The following is a 26,842-nucleotide window of genomic DNA, read 5'->3' as shown; positions in this document are numbered from 1 at the left end:
AATGACATTTCAAAGAAATGACATTTCAAAGGTAATTCTACAGAAAACATAGAGTTCTGTGGTATCTGATACACTAAATACACCTAATTCACACCTCCTGAATGAAGGTGCAAATCATAATACAATTATGCTTCAGTTTTCATACTTCTCTAAACTGGCATGACAGTCTCAGTGTTTATTGTCTTCATGAACTAACTAGAAATTCAAATCTTTTTTTAAAAAAATTCTGATTTATGAAAGTGGGATGTTGTGTTTCTGCACTCATTATTCAAAACACCAGGAAATTGCTCCATATTGTTGCACAAAATTGTGCCCACTTTGCCAGCAGGAAAAAGGATGGCAAACTTTACATAGTAAAGGGTGTCCTGAATGTTGACAACACCAAGAGCAGCAGTCAAGGTGGTCAACGGTGGCTCATATCCTTGAGCCCTCAGATGGTTTTGGATGACAGCTCTCAGAAATCCTGGCCAGCACAGCTGGTGGTGAAGGCTTCTGGGGAGTTTTAGTCCAAAAAACATCTGGGAACCCAAGGTTGAGAACCACTGGTCTACAAAATACCCTCTGGTGCTCACTACCATTTAGAAAAAGAAACAAATAAGGGGAAAATGCCAGAACCTGACTCCTCTTTTAAAATCAGTTAACCACTTCTCATCCAAACACAAAGCAATTTTCAGGAATGTTTTTCAACAAGTTCAACACGTTTTCAAAGTTGTAATTTTTTTGTTGTTTGGGCTGCCCTTGTGTTTATCGTTGCCTTGTAGAATGTTGATTTGCTCTGCTGCACAATACAATTCTCTACCTGGGAAATTCTGAAAAGGGTAGCCATTAAGTCAGAATTGACTCAAAGACACATGATGATCATTATAGATATGGAGGGATGGAAAAAGTAAGAGAGAGAGAGATTGTTCTTAAGATATAACTTGCACTTCAAACAAGCCTGTTCTTGATGCTAGAAAGATGCTATTCACCACTTAAAACATATATTTAGTAGAGTGACTACCCAAAAAGAGTATAAAAATCTTACACATGCATGTATACAAGAATGTAGAAATGTTATACATACATACAAGTGTGTGTGTGTGTGTGCGCGCGCACATACCCCTAATCTGGATTTATAGACATGGCATCTTAGGGCCTTGTGTTGTGAACCTAGATATTGTCTATCCTCTTTAGAATACAGTGGTGCCTCGATTTATGATTGCCCCGTTTAACGACAAAACCGCATTACGATGAACTTTTTGCGATCGCAAAACGTTGTTTCCTATGGAGGAATTTCGCTTTGCGATGATTGGTTCCCTGCTTCGGTAACCGATTCTTCACAAAACGACAATTTTCCAACAGCTGATTGGCGGTTTCAAAATGACCACTAGGTAAACAAAATAGCCCCCCACTGTTTTCTGGGATGGATTCCTTGCTGCACAGGCACCGAAAACGGCTGCCCTATGGAAGATCTTCGCTGGACAGTGAGTTCACAGCCCATTGGAATGCATTAAATGGGTTTTAATGCGTTTTGATGGGTTTTTTCTTTTCACATTACGACGTTTTTGTTCTACAGTGATTTTGCTGGAACGAATTAATGTCGTAATGTGAGGCACCACTGTATTTTGTCCTTTGAGTTCTATAACTGCCACCTTGAAAACAGAACTGTTTTTATCCAGAGCAATTGAATGAGGGGAAATTTTTTTTGCATAACTTTTTATTTTGTTAGTTTGGTTAGTCACTCTATTCTGTGTGAGTGAGTGAGTGAGAATATAAATATATACATTGCCCAGGGAGTCAGGTACATACATTTTCAATGGGACACTTCACTCCACTGTTTCCTTTCTGGTGCTATCCTGATACCTAGAGCCACATATTTTCCATAAGGTTTCTACTTTAAAAAGGGATGCACAATATATTTAATTAAAGCCCATTTTTAACAAAACCTTACAATGCATTTCTTTTTCCTTGCAAAATCAATAAACGTCTTGTTTTCTATGACAGCATCCAAGTTTTTTTTTATTACTATAATTACTGGTTCTTAGTGCCCGACAGGTGGCAGCAAATGAAAGAGAATAAATATAGGAAATTTGTTTCCTTATTAAATGGTATAGTAAAGGCTTTTTGGGGGAAAGAAATATGAAAGCTACATGAATTGCAAATATAATCAACATAAAAGTCTTAGAAGTTCTATGCTGAATAGGACAGGAGCACACCTTCTCAGCTACATTTTGATTGTAAGACAAGGGAATCATTAATTTTTGTTAGGCTAAGAAGGTGCAATTCAGCTATTTACGTGGAGGATTGGTCTAACAGTGATTTCAAACACTGTATAAGAGCATAGGCAACTGTCCCACCAGTTCATACAATTGGTTTACCACAGTATCTTCTACACCAATTATTACATACATATACTTCAATTTAGATTTTAATGTTATTTATATTAATTTGTAATCATTGGTTGAATTATATGTTCACACTGTTTATACTGTTTATGTTGTACATCACCCAAAGTGACCATTGGTCAGATGGGCGGTTTAGAAATTTAATAAATAGATAGAGAAATAAATAAATAAAAATACTTCAGGCATTTAGAATCCGGTGTCTTGAGTCATAAGCTTTCTTTTTGCATAAGCCATGATCGCCTCAGAGAAGGGCCTGAACAAACTTCCCACAGGGCTAGTGGGGAGCCTTTCACAAGCAAAGGGTCTTAATGGAAATGGCAAAAAAACCCACTGCATTTGCAAGGCCCATTTTGTCATCTGCCCAGCTGCTATTGCCATGTTACTTGGTGTCGCGTTCTCCCAGTGTCCCCTGTGTGTGTTCCCTCAAACACAGGTCCACCTTCGGACACAATGTACTATTTTCTCCCTTTTTCACTCTGCCACCAGTGGATACCAAATAAGGTTCTTAGACCCAGGTTGCCAAATATAACAGGTTCATTTATTATTTGATTGGTAAATCACAGGAGTAAAGTCATAGATGTTCTTTTATTGTTCAGTCATTAAACTTGGATAGGATTACACGTTTGCTTGTTTGTATTCATTCACATTAACCACTGTTACAATATCTTATGATTATCTATTGTCTATTACTTTTATCTCTTATCTATTTTCTAACACACACCAACTTTCCAATCTCTGTCTTAACCCTTCAGAGCCTCTTTCTCTCTAACTCTCCTCAGTCTCCAACTGTACTCCTGACTCCGCCCTCCTGTCCTGCCATAGGCTCCTGCTCTAGAGCTCCTTATGACGGACAGGCGCCCACCACGGATGGGCATTCCACCACACTTGGGTAGTTGGGTTTACCCAACTTTAGGACCCTCCAATCAATTTACTCAGAAGGAGTTCTTCATCCCTGCCTTGGCCCTATGATACTAAAAGGGTTCGGCCTGGATATCACAAAGACCATCAGGGAATCTGATGATCCTGGCCTGGCAATTCTAAATATGTCACTATGGCCCAATAGCTCTAGGAATCTGGGTAAAACCCATGTAATCAATTAAAATGCACATACTACTAAAGCCAGTGTACTCTGTCCAGTCACAGAACAAAGAAAGAACCACTTTTGGTGCCTGAAAAGCTGCTGCAGCTGCTGCCATTTCCACATAAGTTATGTTTCCTATGACACTTCGGGAGTAGTTGGATATCTTTAGAAATGGCCACACAGCACACTAACTTTAATTGTGCAAACACACTCTTTGGCTACAAGCTATAGACTTGGAGAGGTGCAGTGCCTTGCAGATAACTGCGGGAGTGAGCCTGTCTTGGACTTTGCAAACTGGGACTTGGCAATAGAGACTCAGATCATGCCTCGAAAGCCCAATGACTGATGGGGGTGGATAACCCAAGCTGATATTGTATTATAAATGTTCTGTTTGTAAATGAGATTAAAAATTGAATATCCATGGACAGAGACGTGAAGAATGATACCAGGACTTTTATTATATACTGAAATGGACTTTGATTCACAGTTTAATTATTTATGTAAACATTTCCTGATTGCAAATTCTGTAAGATTGTTCATGTTAATGAAAAACTAATAATAAAGTCTAAATGATAAGGTAAAGTATATTACTGAATATTAGTAAAATGTTTAGAGCAGGGGTGTCCAACCTTTCACCTTCCCTGGGCCACATTAGAAGATGAAAATTTGGTTTGGGCCGCACATAAATTTGGTTTGGGCTGCATGGGGGGGCAGCCCTAGCCGTCCTCCGCAGCCCCGCTCCAAGTACGCTTACCGACAGCTGCGAGCTCACACAACAGAGGCTGCCAGCTTCGACTCGGGCAGCATTATGGGGCTAGGAGGGGGTCCACCTTTTGATGCGGATGGCGCAATGCAGTCACACAGCCCCCCTCTCCCCTCCCCTCCCCTCCCGCTCCTTCCTTCCTTCCCTCCCCCCCCCCATTTCGTTTTAGGGAAAAGGAATAAAAAGGATTGATCCAGCTACACCTACCCACCCACCGTGCCTGAGATGCAAGCCTCCCAAGTCCTAAACTAAACTTTTGAAAACTGATTGAATAAGGTAGTCATACCAGCTAAACATGCACACACATACAAGTCACACCAACAAATCCCCCCACCCACTGTGCCTCAGATGAAAGCCTCCACTTGCCTGAAGATGACACAAGCCTCCAGAAGAAAAAAGTTTGAAAAAAGCCCAAGTAGCCTAAGTTACCTTTGGGCAGCACTATTGGCTGCCGGACATGCCAATCCATGATCTCTGTCCTGATTCGTCAAAGCTTCTAATTGGCAATAGCAAGCTCAGAGAGACCCCAAAAAAGTAACGAATATATACAAATATTAACTGATCAATGGATCGATGAATAAAACTGAGGAAGTATTCATCCAGCCATATTAGTCTAGATTTACATTTTATGAAAACGGATCAACGAATATTTGACAAATCAGCTATATTCATTAAAAAAATCCGTTTTTATATTGTCCCCATCTCTAGTTGCTACCCAAGCAGCAAATCCCCCCTCTCCACATCACTGAAATAGTCCAATGGAAAGGCAAGAGCCAATACAACTGGTTCCAGCAATGTCGCAGGAGTTGCCAGAACGACGCAAGCTGCCTCCAGGACTCCTCTGGATTTTGCCTCGAGGTTAACTCCTGAAGCCTTTTCCATCAGTGGATATAGCCACAAGTCAGTGAAGGTTTGAAATCTGAGTTTTCCTTCTTCTAGATGGGCTGCCTTCCAAGGTTGATGAGCCCACCTACCCGAGCTGCTCCCTAATAGTGTGAAGATTAGAAACACAGGCCTCCAGGTGCCGGATCTTGCTTTCCAAGAAACCACCAATTTACACCAACTTACACTTAGAGCATTTGTACCCAGGCACCTCATTTGACGATGACGACGACGACGACGACTACTACTACTACTACTACTACTAGTAGTAGTAGTAGTAGTAGTAGTAAGCAACTGGCCTATCAGCTGGCTGGAGGGCCTCTGTGCATGTCCCTGCCTCCCAGCTGAGACGTGGGGACATGCGCAGAGGCTGCCCGGCCAAGTGACAATAATGATCCAGTAACTCTGGACATTTAAATCTAGACATGCATTGCAGAGCTGTGGGACCCAGCTGCATCTCATGATAGTGGCAGCGGCAGCAGAGGAGGAAGAGGCAGTGGAAGGAAAAGGTAGGGAAGGATCTCCAATGCAGATTATATCAAACACTATCAACCAGAAACCGAGCCTTTTCAGTAGTGGCCGCTTCAATTTGGAACTCTCTTCCTATGAAGGTATGGCTGGCCCCTACCCTCCTGAGCTTTTTAATATTTTTAGATCATGGATAAGTGAATCAGTGGATACTGATCCTATGGATAAGGAGGTCCTACTGTATTACATTTCTTCTCATCCTACACTCATGGACAAGACAGTAAAGAATCCTGTTTCATAGTTCAGTGTGCACAATGGGAATGGTGTCATCGTCAGTAATAAATGGTTGTTGATTAAAGGCTTCCTTCGGTGATTTTGGAGTGCATGCAATTTTATTGCGTGATGAACAAGCTGCATGCACCTTGAAATCACCAAAGCAAGCCATTTAATCAACTGCCATGTGCCATTGATGATGATGTTATTCCAGTTTTCTTAGATTTAACTTCTGGAGATCCAGACTACGTTGATGACTCTATGTTAAATATTTGCATAAAGCAGCATATACAAAGGTATGCCAAATATCTATGGTTGGGGCAATAGAATTAAGTACAATGTTTTCTCAGTAAAGGTGACAGGAAACTGGGAGTAGGCCAGCACATTTTACAATGTGGTTCAGCATGCAGATGAAGTCAGTAGAAATTTTGCTGGTGAATGGAAGCAATTCCCTTGGTGTTAACTACCTGGTGTTTCTCATTAAAGTATCACTGATTTTCCCCAGATCTCACTCATCTCATTCATAATTTCTAGTCTTCTTTTTCAAACACAGCTCAGTAACCAACATCCTGGCCCTCCCTTTCCAAGCCAAGCCTCTCCAGGGAACTTTATACAATTAGAAATTATCCTGGCTAACAAGCACTTCACATATAGTCATTAGGAGCACAGCTAATTAAAAAAGTTTCACCTGAAGCAATTACAGAGATGAACATTAGCAGTTTTCTCCCCCAGGGAAAGGAGAGTTGAATCAGTTTCTCTGCGGGCTGCAAGGAACACTAAAGCCTTAATTATAACTCAACAAGGCTCCGAAGTTTAGTTGATGAGGGAACAAAGGCAACGGTACCAATTTTTGCGGCTGAACTCCTGATAATGGTCCCTAAAGAGCAGTTAGCAAACCTTGAGTGACAGCTGAACGGGAGAAGGTGAAAAGGACAGTTTACGCCAAAGGATTTTTTAAATGTACAAAACAAAAGGCCACAGCCTACAGCTTTTGCTCACTTAGTTATTGAGCCTGGAAATATTTCTAAATTATAACAGCACAATATTGTAAAATATTGAGAATTAGTTTCTTGGACAATTGCCTGTGGGCTAGACATACATTTTGCCAGATGCCTTCATTGGTGATCAGGCTTTATAATAAAGTATATACAAATATAAGGGTTTCACAGCTGTAGCACATACGTAGATATGTCCACAGGGTCATAAGTATGTTATATACAAAGCAAAATCAAGAGAAAGATGTAACATGGAAGTCTATGCAACATTCTTCAGACATTATAGAACTAAATAAATAACCAGGTTTAATCAGATTTTCCCCCTTTTCTTTTCTCTTCTCCCTCCCACATGAAATGCAACAACAAGAACAAAAGCTTCAAATAAAATACACAGACGATGACTCAGATTCAGCACAATGCCAATGGAGCAAAAAGCTCCAGTAGGATTTTTGCTGTAGTGGCATCCATTGTACAAGCAGTAGCAAAATCAATGACATTAACATGCCATCCCTTGTCCTGTTTGTTGTGCCATGGAAAGGTGCACAGGATTCTGTCATTGTGCTAAGCCATATGGAGACAGCAGGTCAAATCCAGTTGCATAGTGTAGTAAGTCACAACTGGCCCACTGAATCAGTGGGGATTTCATGAGTCAACTCCTTTGTAAGTTCTATTGATTAATGAGCCTACCTTAGCTGTGGCCTACTATGCTAAGCAACTAGATTTCAGACATTGTGTTACACTTCTGTCTGCAACAACAGTTCCAAAGAGTGATATTGGAGAATTTCTGTGATGCCAATCTCCTTTATGTTCATTCCATGTTAGAAAATAACCTGTTCCCCCCAAAATAAGACCTAACCTGAAAATAAGCCCTAATGTGAGTTTTTTCAGGATTCTAGTAATTTATTTATTTATTTTATTTATACCCTGCCTATCTGGTCCTACCTATGCAACATCTGTGGGCCTGATCCTCCAAACTGTGCTGAACCACCAAACCACAGTATGAGCCCATCTCTATTCAACACTTATCAATGAAAACTGATATCTTTCTAATAACTCATGTTATTAGATTTGTTTTTCTTTTGTTTTTGGCTAATGTTTCTCTTAATGTTAGTAAACGTTCCTAAGTGTTTTCACTCTCCTGAAGGAACAAAAGAAAACAAAACAAAACGTCATAGCAATCGACAAATTTTCACTGTGATGTCATTCATTCATTCATTCATTCATTCATTCATTCATTCATTCAGTTAATTTATATGCCACCCACACTACCCAAAGGTCTCTGGGCGGCTTACAACATTTAAAATACAATAAAAAGGCAAAATAATTAAAATGCAATTAAGAATATATACTTTAAAAATTGCCATTGGACCCCCAGCTGATATTATTTCAATTAAAAGCCTTCTGGAACAGGAAGGTTTTGACCTGGCTCTGAAATGTCATCAGCATCAGCACCAGACGAATCTCAGCCGGGAGGGCATTCCATAGTCTGGGGGCAGCTGCCGAAAAGGCCCTTTCTCTACAAGCCATCCCTCTTACCTCCTTGAGGGACGTCGCTTTCAAAAGGGCCCCCTGGCTAGATCTTAATTGCCAGGTATCCAGGGCCCAAGCCATTTAGGGCTTTATATGTCAAAACAAGCACTTTGAATTGGGCCCTGGTAGCAACTGGTAGCCAATGTAACTTAAACAGAATTGGCTTGATATGTTCCCTAGTGGCCCCACCACTCACCAGCCATGCAGCTCGATTCTGGACCAGCTGCAGTCGCCAGACCATCTTCAAAGGCAGCCCAACGTAGAGCACATTGCAGTAATCAATACGAGATGTTACCAGTGCATGTGTAACTGTCATGAGACTCCGTTCGTCCAGGTAGGGCCGTAGCTGGTATAATTTCTGCAGCTGAAGGAAGGCGCCTCTGGCCACCGAGTCCATCTGGGCTTCCAGTGTTAGACTGGGGTCCAGGAGCACCCCAAAGCTGCGGACCCTGTCCCTTAGGGGGAGTGTAACCCCACTCAGGGCAGGGAAATGGCCCTCCAGCCTGTCCGACGAAGCACCCACTAACAGCACTTCCATCTTGTCTGGATTGAGTTTCAATTTATTAACCCTCATCCAGTCCATTATCAGATCCAGACACAAATTCTGTAAGAAACTGCCTCACCTGGATTGGTGGGAAATGAGAGGTAGAGCTGAGTATCGTTAGCATATTGCTGATTCCTCAGCCCAAACCTCCTGATGGCCTCTCCCAGCAGTTTCATGTAGATGTTAAACAGCATGGGGGACAGTATCGAGCCCTGAGGAACCCCATCACATAAATGCCATGGGGCAGAGCAACTGTCCCCCAGCACCGCCCTCTGGACGCGGTCAGCCAGGAAAGAGCGGAACCACCATAAAGCGGTGCCACCAACTCCCAACCCAGCCAGCCTATCCAGAAGAACATCATGGTTGATGGTGTTGAAAGCCACAGAGAGGTCACACTCTCCCTGCCTCTCTCCCTGCGAAGGTTATTGTTGAAGAAGACTTGATTTAAAAATATTCATCATACCCTTATTAGTGAGACCAGAATGATGGCTGGCACCAAATAGTGTCCAGGAAAGTAAATCATGCTCTGAATCAATCTTACATTCCAAATGGCAAATTGCCCATCACCAGCTTTAGATGGATTATTTGCACATTTGCCGAGAATCATACTGGCAGTGTGTCTGGGCAGTGTGTCTGTGCGCTCAGGTTCAGCAAAGGGTAAGATCGTCATCGTCATCAGGTCCTCTGCAGAGCACAGGGGGCAGCAAGTGTTCTCTACTGAACTCAGTCATTCACAATATTTTCAGCATCATACCAAGGAATAGGAATGGTTTTGAGATCCTCCTTGAGTGTTTTAAGGGAAGTGGTGGCACTGCGAAGGGATGTGGTGGTGCTGCGGGTTAAACCGCAGAAGCCTCTGTGCTGTAAAGGTCTGTAGATCTTCAGCTGTAAGATCGAATCCACGTGACGGAGTGAGCGCCCGTCACTTGTCCCAGCTCCCACCAACCTAGCACTTCAAAAGCATAAATAGGGACCACCTCGGTGGGAGGGTAACAGTGTTCCATGTCTAAGTCGCACTGGCCATGTGACCACGGAAGATTGTCTTCGGACAAATGCTGGCTCTATGGCTTGGAAACCGGGATGAGCACCACCCCCTAGAGTTGAACATGACTGGACAAAATTTGTCAAGGGGAACCTTTACCTTTTACCTTGAGTGTTTTATGCCGGGTTTTTCAAGGGTGGCCTCGGTTTCTCTTTCCTCCAGGAGGTATCCACTGTAGTGCAGTTTTCAGGTGACAACCTTCAGACATGTGTACGACATGGCCGGCAAATTGCACCTGATGGTCATTCTCAGTTGTTGACAGATGGTAGAGGTATTTGGTATAAATTATGGAAAACTAGTTGGCTTGAGAGCTCAATAAGTTAGGAATTTGGCTGCAGAGCCAGAAGTTGGGAGGTGGAGCTCCAGGCTCCTCTTTTCATGCTTAGACTGTGTTACCACAAAATAGCTGCTCAACAAGGGAGAGTAGGCATATTTCCGAAATAATTCTTTTAAAAATTGATTAATGTATCGTAGGATTATAATTCCTGCATCATCACACTGTTGGCTGTCCCGAGTAGATGCTGTCTAGGGGGGCGGGGCAAAAATCTAATAAATAAATAAATAAATAAATAAATAAATAAATAAATAAATAAATAAATAAATAAATAAATAAATAAATGAATGAATAAATGAATGAATGAATGAATGAATGAATGAATGAATGAATAAATAAATAAAAAAATAAATAAATAAATAAATAAATAAATAAACAAGCAAGCAAGCAAGCAAGCAAGCAAGCTAGGAATATCGGAGTTACATGCCAGCATCTGAAGAGCTGCACACCGTTATCAATAGTTAAACAAAGCTCTGACCCCTGTTAACCCTTGTGTCTCTCTCCCCTCCCCCGGCTGGGCTCACAAATGGGACCCAAAAGTATGGAAGAGAATTGATGTGAGAGTATTTTCCTCTAAGACAGATTCTGAACAATATTGGAAAGCAAAATATCCAACATTGGGCAATACCACAGTGGCCTATTGAGTCCTGACTCCTGTACAGTTCTTATATTATTCACATGCCCTATTGTTGCCTTCCATAAGCTCACTCACTTTTGCAGAACAGTCCAGTGCATGTTTACTCAAAAGTCCTTCTGGGTTTGATTTCAAGGTACACGTTTACCGTATTGCAGAATTAGCATTTTCAAATTTCTGTTATTGAATAAGAATAGAATTCCACACACACCCCATCTTCTTAGGCCATTCCAGCTAAAGTAAAACATCAACGGCTAAGAACACTATTAGTGCAAGTGTGGCAGAGATCAATGCATTTTTGTAGACTTACTCCTGAATAGTTCTTAGTAATTTGGCTTGTGATATCTATCATTTTCTCCAAAAGTATCCATTTGTGTACTCCCTCTTCAGAACAGAGCAGCCAAAATTGTTTTTCTTTTTAAAAAATAAGTTAACTTTGTGCTAAGCAACTGTGGTCCTAATCAGACCCATAATTGAAAAAAAAGTAAAGGCCTCAGTTCTGTATATACCTAGCTTTAGCAAAATCTTACTGAATTTGGTGGAACATAATGTTTTTAGACAGCTGGCATCAGATTGTAAAAGCAGTGTATACTTCAAAACTATTTTTCCCTCAGAAATAATAAAAATTTAAAGTCTAAGGAAAAGGTTGTCCATGAAGAAGGCATGATGTTTTGATTTCATCAACTAAATTCCTAAAAATAACCTAAAGATAAAACTTCCTTCTGAAATTCTAACATTTGTTGATAGTTTTCTACTGAGACATCCTATTAGCTATGATGTGTGCAATCCATGATATCATAACATCTGGGGACTTGTTCCTTGCTTGTTTGCAGGATAAATGATGAACCAGGTGAGTTACCAACCATCAGCTATTTCACACATAATAGTAAAGAAGTCTGAGATGTCTTAACAAGAACCAATAAAAAGGAACATTTTAGATCTCAAGAGTCAGGAAGCATAACGGACCTGCTTTTCAACTCCAGAAGGTACAAACCATTATCCCATGCATTTAAACATGCGCTTCTGCTTAGAGATGTGTATGTCTTCCCATTTTGGCTCCTATTTTCCATATTGTACCATGTTCTACCTTGTTTCTGCATCTATTTATCATTTTATTGGGGGGGACTCAAGTGTATTTGAAATATAATTTTACCTAAGAGATGCAAAATATTTGCATGTAGTTTCTAGAATGTTTGTATACATTTTTCAGTAATGGACACATTTTTTCCTGTATCCCTTCGTTTAATATACACGTCCTTGTATCCATTCATTTTCAACAGAACTTTACTGCATGGAGAAATTCCAAGAAGACTGAAAGGCACAAAGCAGATGCATTCTTACTCACATATTGGTGCAGAACATTTGAGTTAGGTAAATACTTTTTAACAAAATGAGGACTGGATGAAATTTTCTCCATTCTCTGCTTCTGCTACAGAAAATGTGGGAAACGAATTCACCGCTTGGAAGTTATTTATTTCAAGGGGTACTAACAAAGCAATTATAGGTATAAATCACAGTCAGAATCTTCATTAACAGTGGCATTGTATAGTTAATACAAATGGCAGAGAATGTCCATAGCAACTTTCCAATCAAAAAGCTTTAAAAGTTATTGTTTTATTTGGATTTTGTGTATGTCCAATAGATATTAATTATGGTAGTGTTTGGTTTTCTTCCTCTGTTCCAGTCCACTTCTTGGTCCTATTCGGGACCAATGAATATCTTGGTCCCAAAAAACCATTTTCACTCAACAGTTTAAATATTGGTAGACAGTATGATCTTCACAGGCTATATGTAGAAAAAAGAGGTTTGTACCTGGATCATTTTGATTAGCCTGAAGCAGCATTCCATATTGGGAAGATTCTCATTCCATTATCTTTGCATGTGTGTTCGTGGATAGCTGAACAAATGGGCCAAATGTCCATTCTTTGTCTCCTGAAACGGTTACTTTGTGCTGTCAGAGCTGATGCTGATGATGACATGTGAAATGAATATCGCACAGAAAAGGAAAACTGTTGCAATGAAAGAAGGAAGCAAAGGAATTTTGTTTGCAGAAGCATATATCTAACTATATAAATCAACAGAATGAAGAAATATTCATAAACAGAGATGGGGGTATTCATATTCATCTACGAATACACATATATCCGCATAGGTGGTGTTAACGAGGGTTTGGCCCATGGCTCCATACAGTCCACTCACCAATCCATCATGGACATGGATGACACAATTCTACCAATGGCTCCACAGTGGGCGATCCGCTTGCCACTCCTGCCAGTAGGCGGGAGGACTAGCCTTGCTGCTAGGTCGAAGAGTGGCGAGTGGATCGTGTGCTGTGGAACCATTGATAGAATTGAGCTGTCCATGTCTGCATTGGATCAGTGAATGGACCGTCCGACCCCATGGGGCTGGACCCTCATTAACACCACCTGTGCGGGGATATTCGCATTCGTAGACGAATATGAACACCCCTATCTCTATTCATGAATAAGCCACAACAATCCCTCAAAAGCTTCTTGGTGACATTGGACTAGAACTAAAATCCCTCAGCCAGCATTGTCTTGCTGTCTAGTAGTAATAATCACCATGGGGAAAAAAATGCACTTTTCTGGTTTTACAGTGCAGTTTAAATGTAGCAGTATTATACGAAGTATAACTAAGTAAAAATACAGATAAACATTAAAGACATAGATATTGGATGCCACCTTCTATTCTTCAACTAAGGTAGGTAAATAAATAAACAAATAAATAAACAAATAAATAAATAAATAAATAAATAAATAAATATTTCCTATTTTTTTTCTTCTTATATGAAATAAATCTTTCAAGCTCAAAAAAATTCCCTAAAACAAGTAACCAGAGAATTAAATTGCCATTGTTCTTGCCATGTGCCCTCAAGTCTCCTGCAACTCATGGTGACTCAAGGAATGAGTGATCTCCAAAATGGCTTGTCCTCAGCTGCCCTGCTCAGCTCGTGCGGTTTCAAACTCATGGTGTCTTTAGGGAATCAGTCCATCTCATATTTCGTTTTCCTCTTTTCCCGCAGCCTTTCACCTTTCTTAACATTGTATTCTTGAAGGCTTTCAGCCTTCAACCTCAACAACCGTTTTTCAACATTGTTGTCTTTTCCAGAGAATCTTGCCCAAAGTAGGATCAGTCTCAATTTCAACATTTTTGCCTCCAGAGACAGTTCAGACTTAATTAGCATCCACGATTTTTCATCTGTGAATAAAACCATTCTTGTGAGTTATATTCATTTATACATTCAACTTAGAGATAAGTATTGGTGGAAATGGTGGACTTTGCAGCTGTAAAAAGTTGCACAAGCAGTTCCTAAATTAGAGGGACCACATGAGCCCATCAAAAGTTTCCTTGGATGATGTTGTGCAATGAATGCCAGTGCAGTGCTCTGCTGTACTATGCTCCATTGTCCGGTATATTCATCTCCTCTTCCATGTGTACATATGTACACTGAGCAGTTGTGAAGAGGATACTAACCTAGTATTTTTGTTTTTGTTTTTCCAAGCCATGGCTAGGGTAGCCAGCTTTTTATATGTCCATCACTGCAGTGCCTTTAACACTATCCCTATACAGGACATGTAATAATGGACTCAAACTACAGAAAGCTGAATATCACGAAAAACGTCTTAACTGTTAGAGCAGTACAAAAAATGGAATTAATTACCTCGGGATGTGGTGAGTGCTCCAGTGTTGGATGCACTGAAGAGACAATGAACAACCATCTGTCAGATCTGCTTTGATTCGGCTTTCTGCACTGAGCAGGGGGTTGGAATAGACGGCCTTATAGGCTCCTTCCAATGTAATCATTCTACAATTCTATGATTCTGTGTGATAATATTGGCAGGTAGTGGTGTTTATGCTGCTGCCATGAAGAGGACCAACTATTGATCTGTGTATCAAAACTCTGTTAAAGTCACCACTTCTTACCCCAAGCAGTTAGCTGTGGAATGGGAAGACTTTATGAGTATTTTTATGAATTCAATTAGATTCTAACTGTATTTATTTCTATGACGTTAATTCACAATTTCATAATGTTAACACCTATCCAGAATGTATTAAATTTGCTGCCTGTTTTCTGCTACCATAGGTTATTGATTATCTGTGATAATGGAGGCATGAGAAAGAGGTAACAAGTGAATGGAAGAACAAGCAAGAGAAAATCAAGCTCACGTCACTCAGTTTATCCTCCTTGGATTCCGAGATCTGAAGGATCTGCAGATCCTTCTTTTTCTTGTGTTCCTTGCTATCTACATTGCAACAATGGCAGGGAATCTCCTTATTGTTCTACTCGTGACGACTGACCAGCAGCTTCACATCCCCATGTACTTCTTCCTTGGCAACCTGTCCTGCCTGGAGATCTGCTATAGCTCAACTCTCATCCCCATCTTGTTGACGACTCTCTTGACAGATGGAACAGTAGTTTCATTCCACAGCTGCTTCTTGCAGTTATTTTTCTTTGGTTACTGTTTGGGTGCTGAATGTTACTTGCTGTCTGTGATGTCATTTGACAGGTATTTAGCAATATGTAAGCCATTGCACTACACAGTGATGATGAACCCAAGAAAATGTATCCAGCTAGCAGCTGTCTCCTGGACAAATGGCCTCACGGGCATTTCCGTTATAATGGCTGGAATGCTGCAGTTAACATACTGCGGCCCTAATGAAATTGATCATTACTTTTGTGATTCAGTTCCACTTAGAAAGCTTTCCTGTAGTGACACAGATGTGGTCGAACAAGTTAATTTAGTCTTGTTATTTATTTACACTCTGCCTCCTTTTCTAGTAACTCTAGCATCTTATATATACATTATAAGGACTGTTTTAAAAATCCCGTCCAAAACTGGGAGACAAAAGGTCTTCTCCACTTGTTCTTCTCATCTCACTGTTGTTTCAATTTATTATGGATCTGTGACGATTGTATATCTCCTGCCACCATCCTCTTCAATGAACAAAGCCTTTTCTCTCCTGTACACAATATTTCCACCTCTAGTGAATCCCATTGTATACAGTCTAAGAAACAAGGACATCAAGAGGGCCTTGAGGAAGATGAAAAATAGAGTAGAAACTTTCAGAATATTTCAAATTATGTTGGCAGATCTGGCTATCTTTAATGATAAGTAGAAGAGATGGAGTTTGGCAATGAGGGACCTAGGATGTACCCCCTCACCATGAATGAATTACTAGAATTTTTCAAAGCAGAGTCTCAGATTAAGATTTTTACTCTTGAGAAGTAAGAGTACTTCTGCAGGCCAACAAAAGTGCTCTTTCAATGGGTTGGCATTTCCATTATTGAAGGCAAGGATTCCAATATTTTACACAGTCTTCTGAATTCATACATACAGGCATTTGTTTTGTTGCAAATACAGTAACAGTTGATGTGGGATCAGTGTGCATGCACTGTAATAATGGGCTGCTGTGAATCTTCACATAAATAGTTCTTCAACTGCAATCTTGTGAACAAGGATCTTTCTTTACAATCACCAAAGTCCTGTTTATTAGGCTTGCTGGAATAACACAATTAATGTAACTTTTAAGCAGTGAATTGCCTCACATTAAGAAGTGCAGGCATTTCCTGTCACACACCAGATACGTGTCTCAGTGTATTATAGGAAACGCTTAATTTCTGAACATGCAGCAAATGGCCATTGAAAGTCACACAGATGGCAGGCAGAACTATTAGGATTTGAGCCAATGGGACTTGCTTCTCATAAAATATATGAAAGATTCCTCTGTTAATGTTTAGTCCATTTTGCATAGAATTGTGGTTGGTGAGATAGTGGTTATGTTCTATTATGACTAGAGATGGGGGGTATTCATATTCGTCTACAAATACAGATATCCCCACACAGGTGGCGTTAACGAGGGTCCAGTCCCAAGGGGTCAAATGGTCCACTCACCGCTCTGCCATGGACATGGACGGCACGATTCCACCAATGGTTCTGCAGCACACGATCCACTCACAACTATTCGACCTTGCAGCAAGGCTTGTCCTCCCACAATTAATTTTGAGTTGTCCAATTACATATAATTTCTGGTATTCATGTGCCTATGAAAAGCACTGCTATGTAAATGTGAAAACTGAATAAAATCTTAATGTGAGTAAAAAAAATTTATGTATAATACTATAAATATGATATATATGTATACATGTATATATTGTTGTTTAGTCATTAAGTCGTGTCTGACTCTTTTGTGACCCCCTGGACCAGAGCACGCCAGGCCCTCCTATCTTCCACTGCTTCCCGTAGTTGTATCAGTTTCATGTTGGTAGCTTCAATGACACTGTCCAACCATCTCGTCCTCTGTCATCCCCTTCTCCTCTTGCCTTCACACTTTCCTAACATCAGGGTCTTTTCCAGGGAGTCTTCTCATAAGATGGCCACAGTACTGGAGCCTCAGCTTCAGGATCTGTCCTTCCAGTGTGCACTCAGGGTTGATTTCCTTCAAAATGGATAAGTTGTATATATATGTGTGGATGTATACACATACATACATACATACATACATACATACATACATACATACATACATACATACATACATACATACATACATACATACATACATACATACATACATATACATATACATATACATATACATATACATATACATATACATATACATATACATATACATATACATATACAAATGCATATATGTACATACATACATACATACTTTATAATTTTCCAAAGGTGGAGAAAAGGGTAAAGAACACAAACAGTTCAGACAGTTATTTATATGTGAAGGGGGCAAGGTCACAGATGCTTCTGTCAGCATACCATCATGCTCTAATCAAGGATATGAGACCTTCACCCCAACTGCTGCCTGGACTACTATATCCACCTAGCTAACTGCAGAGAGTTTACAGAGTGCTGCTATCCTAGCCTTTTCCAGGAAACCAGGACTCAGTCATGGTCATCATGTTTCTCCTGGAAGTTGAGGGACAATCCCTAGGGAAGCAAAAGGAATTTATCTACTACTGGCGGATGATGGATATATAAGATGTCTTGCCACATGGGGAGGCAGAACCCCACCTGGAGGCAAAGAAGGAGGAGGTAGGCGGTCAGACAGAAAAGGTGCATGAACTCCAAGGGAGAGAAACAGTCACTTCAGAACCAATGGAGGAAACCCAAAGGTAGGGAACAGACACCCTGGCACAGGAGGGAAAATTTATGGGAATGAAAAGACATGAAGGGGAAGAAGGACCTTCAGGAGATGAAGACCCTAGAAGAGTGATGGGCATCTTTTGGGCCAAAGAGTCCTCTGGTATTGGCAATGCTTACAGTCAAAAAGGTTTAAGTCCACATAGCTTTGAATGGGGCATAAACAGTCTTTCCAGATAGTTTGAGAATACTTTAAGAACTTCACTGTGCAACTTCAATAACTCAGCTTAATTGCTGGAAACAGAAGGGAAACATTAAAAAAAGAACAGGGATCAGGATGTCATGTTCCTTAGAAATCCCCAGCCTTGTATATGGCCTTGTTCCTTAGAGGCATGTATACGCCATCAAAATTAGGCAATTCATCCTATCGATAAGGGGGGGCCTTGCATGACTTGAGAACAACAGGAGAAAGATGGAAGGAATATAATTTCTTTCCAGGAGGATTCACCTTCTTGGTGTTGCACTTCACCAGAACATAGGGTAGATAAAGACAAAAGCCCGCACTTCTATTTTAATAATTATTATTATCAGCTGTCAAGTTGATTCTAAGTTACGGTGACCCTTTCCAGGGTTTCCTAGGAATAAAGTACTCAGAAGTGACGTCCTTCCCTTCTTCTGAGGGTTCCCTCAGACTGTACAGCTTGCCCTGCTTCTCCTAGGAGTCAAAATTAGAACTGAACTCCCAGTCTAGCTTACTGAGCTATTCAGCCAGCTCTATCTTTAAATACCCCCTTTTTATTATTATTTTCATGTTATGTGGATCAAGAGCTACCTGGCTATGTAAGTTTGCTTTTCTTACAAGACTCTGATTTGTTTTCTTGAGAAATTTCACCTGAAGGCATCTCTATATTTGTGATCCTTTGCTTTCCTTATGCTGGTAAGTGAAACTTTTCACATATTCAACAGCAAAAGAACCCAAGCTCTTTATTCTACGGGGAGTCCTACTGACTTCATTTAAAATAGTACTTACATTTTATAGCATTTTGTTTGTAAACAATAGGTTTTCCATTCAACAGTGATTTTCCCTGCAACTATATGTTTTATATTTCGTTGAGGGTGGTTTTTTCTTATATATTTTCATACTTCATATATTTATATATTTGACATGGTTCTCATTTATATTTGTTGTCATTTATCTCATAATTTTAAAAAGTATGAGACAATAAGCCTGCCAGAGAGTTGCACTTTTAAGTCCCAGTGACATCAATGAAACAGCTAAATAGATACTTAAATCTCTCATTCACAGTAAGCTAGCATTTGCAGACATTACCGTCGTAGCATCGTGGCTGATTTAAAAAGGTCTATGCAGCTCTGTGGCTGAGAAGATAGGATATAACTGGAACTGAAGCATGAATCTGAGAGAAGTATATGATTGATGAAATGAAAATGCGATAAGTACACATTCAAAATGCTTATAAATAAGTACAATAAAAGTGCATTATGTTGAACATGCTTTCTTAATGATAAATTGGGATGAGTTAAAAACTGCTTTTGAAAGTTGTGGAGCATGTCACATGCAGTTATATTCGGATATCTTGATAAGTTCAGGTGGGCTTCACTGAGGAAGATGGATCATAGGATTGCAGCTGTCTTGAGGAAGAAATCCTGTGTAGACTAATTAGTCATTAATCCTATTTTTCAGTTACTGCTTGAAAGTGAAGAGGGTTGTAAGTTTGAGGAGCAATAGCAGCCAAAGTTCTCCTCCTCGCCGATATCAGTCAGACCTTCACAATTGACAAAGATCTGAACAGGAGCTAGTGTGCTTGATTGAATGTATTTGCAGTACTCCTGCAATCTGGAGCCATGTCTTAATGTCTTATCTGGAGCCATGTCTTATCATGTCTTATCACACTTTACATCATGTGGTATGTGCAAAGTTCTAAGTGATATACTGAAGGGGAGAATGTTTGGAGATGGACTTGCATATTTTCCTACCATGCTTACATTCTTTCCCATATTCAAATTATAATGCCTAGATAGGGCTAAGCCTTTGTATAAATCAGTGCTTAAGCTTGTTGTACTTTCACTAGAGATAGGATATTTGTATCTGTATTCCTGGAGATATGAATATAATGTGGAGAGAAAATTATAATGTGGAGAGAAATTAAGATCCAGTTCCTTGCCAGTTAAAACTTAATTCTCAAATTAACATGCCAATCTATACAAGTTAAATATGGTGGAGTATGGACTTCTGGTGCAAACATCAGCTTTCAGAATTAAGGAAATATGTATCAGGTGCATATTTTGCTTTTCTTGGGTTTTTAAAAACTCAGTTTATAGAGATGGATTTGCATAGAATAGAAAGATTGAACTGCACAAAGCAATCATTTTAAAATAATACCATCTAGACAAAGTTGAACTTTTTAGAATTCCCACTTCATCCTGACAGGACAGTGTGAAATCAACATTTTTGAAATGGTGCTTTGATCTGTTCCTTTAATTGCACATTTCTAAACTATAAAGTGTAAATGGATCTTATATGCTCCCAAGTAGTGTCCAAAAATCTGAACAGAAGGTCAGCTATAAAAAACTACTATTCCTGGAGTAAAGATCCAAATAAATGAAAAGGTCAAAAATCTTTTAGTTTACATTGGTGATTGATGGCTGGCTCTTTCTTCTTGACTTTTCTCCAGGTTCAAGTTTAGACAAATTCTAAATTTAAACAGCATCATGCTGATGTGGAAAGGTTCAGGAGATGTCCAAGACAAAAGCAGAGTTTGCCCTAATTGGTCCAAATTTGAACTGGAAATCTCCTGAAGATATATTAGCAATTTCAGTTTACAGAAAAAGAAATGCGTCTAAAGACTGACCTATTTCTGACAAATTCTTTATATAGAAAGAAAAATTAAGAAGTTGGGAGCAGGAAGAGAATGAAGAGGTGAATGTTTTATGACTAGTAAGCAGCTATTCATAATAAGTCACTTTGTGACAGCTGTCCCATGCCATTGCTTTGGAGAAAGAATGTCAAGATAATACATCAAAGGACTAATCCTGCATTCAGTGGTCTTTACAAGCTTTTTCATGTATAATCCAATCAAGAAATAAAACAAATTGTGAATAGCAGAAGCCCCCTAAATCTTTAAGTTGCTGTGTTTTTCACAGGCATATCATTTCCTTGGAAGGAAACATAGGATTTCTACTTTTGATTTCCACCCAGATGGAACTAGGACTGGCCACAATCAGGAACTTCAGTTTCAATTACAGAAAGCCTAGGAAACAGTTATCTCCTTAGAACATTTTTTTTCCTATTGAAACTGATTGGATTTGTCATGATTAACATCATATTGTGATTGTAGCTGGACCTAACTATGACTGTTTTATCCTGGATCAAGAATTTGGTTGGTTGCAGGAAAGAAAAATATGGAATTTCTTGCTACTTCATTGATTGGAGTGATTTTGTTCCATGAATCAGCACGAATTAAATTTCCTCTTATAGTGTCTTCTTTCTTTTCCTTTCCTCTCAGATGGAACAAAGATTTTCAACAAAGCCAGTGAATGTTACTGGAAGGACTGAATTTATTCTCTTGGGTTTAGCTGACCATCCAGACCTGCAAGTTCTGTTGTTCACTGTTTTTCTATCACTTTACATAATTACGCTGGTGGGAAACACGCTCATTTTCATCACAATCATGACAGATCCTTTACTTTGCACACCAATGTATTTCTTTCTCAAAGTTTTGTCTTTCCTGGATATTTGCTACTCTTCTGTCACCCTTCCTAAAATGCTAACAAATTCCTTATCAGAGGACAAGAGAATTTCCTACATTGGCTGTGCTACACAAATGTTCTTCTTGCTATTTTTAGGGGCTTCAGAATGCTTCCTCCTAGTGGCCATGGCTTATGACCGTTATGTGGCCAGATGCAAACCCCTGAGGTACAGGTCCATCATGAATGATACTGTTTGTCTTTCATTGACAGTCCTCTCATGGTTGATTGGCAACTCTGTGTCTTTGGTTCAGACAGCCTGGGTGTTCACCCTGCCATTCTGCGAGTCAAATGAGATTGATTATTTTTTCTGTGATATCCCACCACTAATTAAACTTTCATGCACTGAGACTTCTTCATATGAGAGGCAGCTCCTTACAGCTACCATCATGGTTATTTGCATCCCATTTTCTTTCATCTTTGGGTCATACTTCCTAATCATTTTCAACATCCTAAAAATGAAATCATCGGAGGGACGTCGGAAAGCCTTCTCCACCTGTTCTTCTCACCTCATGGTGGTTACTTTATTCTTTGGGAGTGGTACCTTGATTTATCTAAGGCCAAAATCTATTCAAGGGCAGGATAGTAACAAACTTTTAGCTTTAATATATACTGCCATCACACCTATGCTGAATCCTATTATCTACAGTCTAAGGAACAAGGAAATCAATGGAGCAATTAAGAGGATGGCTAGAGAGGCCATGAACAGAATATTTTTTCGGTAGAGATAATTTAAACGAATCAGACATTATTGATCCTAATGTTTGGGGACCAGACTGCAATAGTTTCAGTGTCTAATGCAGTGTGCAAAATGATTTCCATAGTTTGTGTATGATGGGATTGTATATGAATATTATGTTGGGAAAGCAATATCCTTAAACTGAACATAGTCATGCAGATATTTTAATATACCCAGAAACTGGGGACACATTAAAAATTGTTATCTCTTGATTTTTCAATAATGACAAATCACATAGGGAGGCATATGACTTTACAAAATGCTCTTGGACCTAACTAAACAGTAAGGAGTTTATACCAGAGGAAAGAAAACTGCAGCCAGCAGATAATACAACTCTCCCGAAATGTCCCTGAATCTTTCACCTCCAAATTTCTGTTCAGGAAAGGGAACCCTCACTGTCTCTCTTCCATTATCACCATCTCTAGCTGGACTGCACTTCCAACTCACACCCAGAGTGCCTAGGAGTACCTGAAAGTGTGATAGGAAATGTTTTCCTCCCTCACCTAACACAAGGCAGGGAATAAGAGATTGAACTTAGTTACCAGCCAAATTTCTGTGTGGAAAATTTTCTCTTGCTCTTAGTATGCTTCTCCCTTTCCTATGTCTTGGACCTGACTATGTCAAGGTGACCGAAAAGTCAGACAAAGCAATACCTGAATCACAGGACTGTCTTCTGCACAATAATATCAAATATTAGCTAGATTTCTATAATTCTTCTTTTTATTTATTTAAAAGATGTCCATATCACCTTTTAGACTTTTGCTTAGAGCTTCCTGAATGGTTGACAAAAATAAGGTGGAATCAGTGCAATTAATACACTGCCAAGAGTGGTAAATTATTGACTTACAGGGTTATAGGTTACCACCACTGCAAGGATTCTGAAACACACAGTTTGACTCTCGGTCTGCAGTTTCTGTCCTTCTCGCTGCAGTAAAGAGTTTCTGGAGATGACTGTAGTACATAGGCTGATAAGGGGGTAGAGAAGAATACAGAAACCTAAGCCTATTATGTTATGAAGCTCAACTCACAGACTTTCTAGGGAGGGTGGAGATTGGATGAGCAATTGAAATGTACGACAGTTACACCTGAAGGGAAGGAGGACTTACCTGTGTTTGAAAACAGAGGAACGGGAAAGTTCTTTGTTTTACTACACAAATGCAGGTGTCCTCACAATTTGAGTACTATTTATTTATTTATATCCTGCCTATCTGGTAACATGACCACTCTAGGCGGCTTCTGCAGGATTGAGATGTTATTAATATTTCACCACATTTTCCCATTTCCTGTCTTGGTATTTTGGATAGAAGTCACAGGTCACACAGGCCAATTCAGTTGTCTGAATTGGGCTTCTCTGAACGTTCTGTTTCTGTCTCCAATATGCATTGTCACTAACCATGGTGGAAAAGAAATACACTTTAATCAAGATTTTCCATTAATTCATCCAAATGTTATTTTGAGAGACTATTAGCAAAAGTCTGTATGTATCTTTTGGTTTACCATTATTGGGAAGAACGCAAAGTATTTTTCATTTTTCCCCAAACAGGAACCTATCAATTTCCCCCCTTTTAAATATATGAATTTATTTACAAATATGACTAAATGTATATATTTGGGGCTGGGGATAATGGCACAGACATGTCTTAGCCACTGTAGACACTTATTAAAAAGATACATAAGAAAAACGCATGGACTAAATCTATTATGAAATATCTATCTCAAAACAGCCACTTATTTCTAAGTTGCGAGGGAAACAAAGAGACCCTGCAACTTGGACAGGATGAGGATGTTGGTGGAAACTGCTGGATAGCTTAGTGATTTCGGCCTCTAGCTGATTACTCAATGTGTCTCTCTGACAGGGGCTAAATTTTATGATCCATAGAGTCCCTTCCAGCTCTACAGTTCTAAGATAATTATGATATGCTTCCTCCAAGCTCTGGATCTTAGATGTCCATGCTATGGTGAGTCTGCATACAGTTCCTAACAGTAGGCTTGAGTTATCCATTTGTAAGACAAAGTTGATCTTAAACATTAGTATACAACTCAAGAATTCTTTTGTATGTGAAATATTAACATTGTGTTTAATATAATCTGATGTGGTAAGAATTGTAAAGAGGGGAAACTGTGGCGTTCACCCTTATTATGTTAAATAAGTCATGCATTATTCATGTTTTATGGTTTTATGCTGATGTGGTTGAGAGGTGGGGCCACTGGAGATGTTAAAAGGCGGAGATAGAGAGGAGGAGTTTAGTTTACAGTCGGAGTCAGAGTTAGAGAGAGAGAGAGAGAGAGAGTGTTGGGAGATCTGAGGTGTGATTAGTCTGAGTAGTGAATAGTAACCTGTAAGATAATATAGATTTATTGATGCTTGATGAACCTGAAGAAGATACTTATGAATTATTAAAGAAACATCTGTAATCAATAAACCTATTTTATAAGATAGTGATGCATGGACCTTTGTCTTTCCTATGAAAAGTACGTCAATAAAGAAATCAACTGGTAGCAGCGTGTTTATTTTTCTGGTTCACCTTCGTGAGCTCTCTGTTTTGGGGAGACAAACAGGGGCCACAAAGGGGCAAACGTCACAAAAACATTAAAGAATTCAGCAAATATTTAATGTCAAAAGAACAAGTCCCACTTGTTAACATCAGATATGTAATTCCCATTCATTCAATGAGTCTGTTCCAGTTAGGAAATGATTTTAAAAATGAATATATAAATTTCAATGAAAAAAGTAACGCATCAAGTGTGCATTCACCTCTATGAGAAAACACATTTCATTCACCTATCTGTTTCTTCAAGGCTCTCTGTATTTCTTTGTTTCTTATACTATAGATTGCAGGGTTCAACATGGGTGTGATTGTTGTATATATCAGTGCAAGGATTTTGCTCGAATCCTTTGAGAAGATGGATTGGGGCTTTATGTAAATCAAGGTGCTGATCCCATAATACAATATCACCACCATGATATGTGAAGAGCAGGTGGAGAAGGTTTTCCACTTCCCTTCACCTGAAGTCACTGCTAAAATAGAACAGATTATTAAGCTATAGGAGACAAGGATAAGGATAAATGGAGTGAGTATAACCAGAACACTGGCTGTCAACAACTGAATCTCAAACATGGATGTATCAATGCATGAAAGCTTAAGCAGGGGTGGGATGTCACAAAAGAAATAATCAATCATATTGGAACTGCAAAAGGGCAAGGTGAACACCCAGATGGTCTGCACTGAAGAAACAAGACTTCCACTTAGCACTGAAAGTAAAGATAACGATAGGCAAACTCTTGGATTCATGTGGACCATGTAAACTAGAGGGTGGCATATGGCCATATAGCGATCATATGCCATGACTGCCAAGAGAACACATTCAGCAGCCCCTAAAGAAAGCAAGAAATACATCTGGGCAGCACAGCCAAGATAGGAAATGCTCTTGTCCTCTGTCAACAAGTTCAGTAAAATCTTGGGGATGGTAACTGAAGAATAGCAGATATCCAGAAATGATAGGATCCTAAGGAAGAAATACATAGGGGTATGAAGAGTTGGGTTTGCCACTGTAACAACAATGATGAGATAATTCCCAATTAGGGTGAATATATAAATTAAAAGGAAGGCACAGGAAATCAACATTTGCAATTCGAATCTGACAGGCAGCTGTAAGAAGACAAAAGTAGTCACTGTGGAGATGTTCTTCCTCAAATGTTCTTCCATGCTGGGTTTTTTTTTTCTCACCACCTTGGAAAAATCTTGTAGGCATGCAGAAATATGATCCTCTGAAAAGGAAAACAATATTTTTTGTCTCTGTTCTAAAAACAAATACAAATACAAAACCATATGTGGGATGCATATTTACTATTGAAAAGTTTGTTTAAGCCCTTTTACAACTTGATCCTGGTGGTTTCTCTTTTAGTGTCACATCTATGCATACTTTCTTCTCAGTGATCAGCAACATTAACACAACTTCCACCTCTTTAGTCCCTTGTCTCTTTCTTCTTTAAGTTATCTGTGTACTTCTCTAACCTTTTCCATTCTAATTCTCTACTCATAGTCAGCTTTCTTTATGATCCAGCTCTCACTTCCATACATCATTACTGGAAAAACCATAGCTTTGACTATGTGGACCTTTGTCGGCAAGGTGATGTCTCTGCTTTTTAAGATGCTGTCTAGGTTTGTCATTACTTTCCTCCCAAGAAGCAGGGGTCTTTTAATTTTGTGGCTGCTGTCACCATCTGCAGTGATCATGGAGCCCAAGAAAGTAAAATACGTCACTGCCTCCATATCTTCC

At 39.5% G+C, this 26,842-nt stretch overlaps 3 protein-coding genes across 3 annotated transcripts; 2 read left to right on the top strand and 1 right to left on the bottom strand.

The window, feature by feature from the left end:
* The first annotated feature begins 13,471 nt into the window (after positions 1–13,471).
* On the top strand, positions 13,472–17,057 carry LOC110071643 (olfactory receptor 10A7-like). The gene has a single exon (XM_078377849.1). It carries the CDS (start codon positions 15,086–15,088, stop codon positions 16,067–16,069), a length of 984 nt encoding a protein of 327 aa, XP_078233975.1. The 5' UTR covers positions 13,472–15,085; the 3' UTR covers positions 16,070–17,057.
* A 1,045-nt stretch (positions 17,058–18,102) lies between these two features.
* Positions 18,103–23,970, top strand: LOC110091064 (olfactory receptor 10A7-like). The gene has a single exon (XM_078378049.1). The coding sequence runs from the start codon at positions 21,582–21,584 to the stop codon at positions 22,545–22,547; it is 966 nt and encodes a 321-aa protein (XP_078234175.1). The 5' UTR covers positions 18,103–21,581; the 3' UTR covers positions 22,548–23,970.
* A 112-nt stretch (positions 23,971–24,082) lies between these two features.
* LOC110091065 (olfactory receptor 10A2-like) lies at positions 24,083–26,391 on the bottom strand. The gene has a single exon (XM_020815040.3). The coding sequence runs from the start codon at positions 26,389–26,391 to the stop codon at positions 25,336–25,338; it is 1,056 nt and encodes a 351-aa protein (XP_020670699.2). The 3' UTR covers positions 24,083–25,335.
* Between the last annotated feature and the right edge of the window lie 451 nt (positions 26,392–26,842).

Source organism: Pogona vitticeps, chromosome 6 (genome assembly GCF_051106095.1).
Source record: "Pogona vitticeps strain Pit_001003342236 chromosome 6, PviZW2.1, whole genome shotgun sequence".
Taxonomy (NCBI): Eukaryota; Metazoa; Chordata; class Lepidosauria; order Squamata; family Agamidae; genus Pogona; species Pogona vitticeps.
This window is presented reverse-complemented; position numbering and strand designations above follow the sequence as displayed.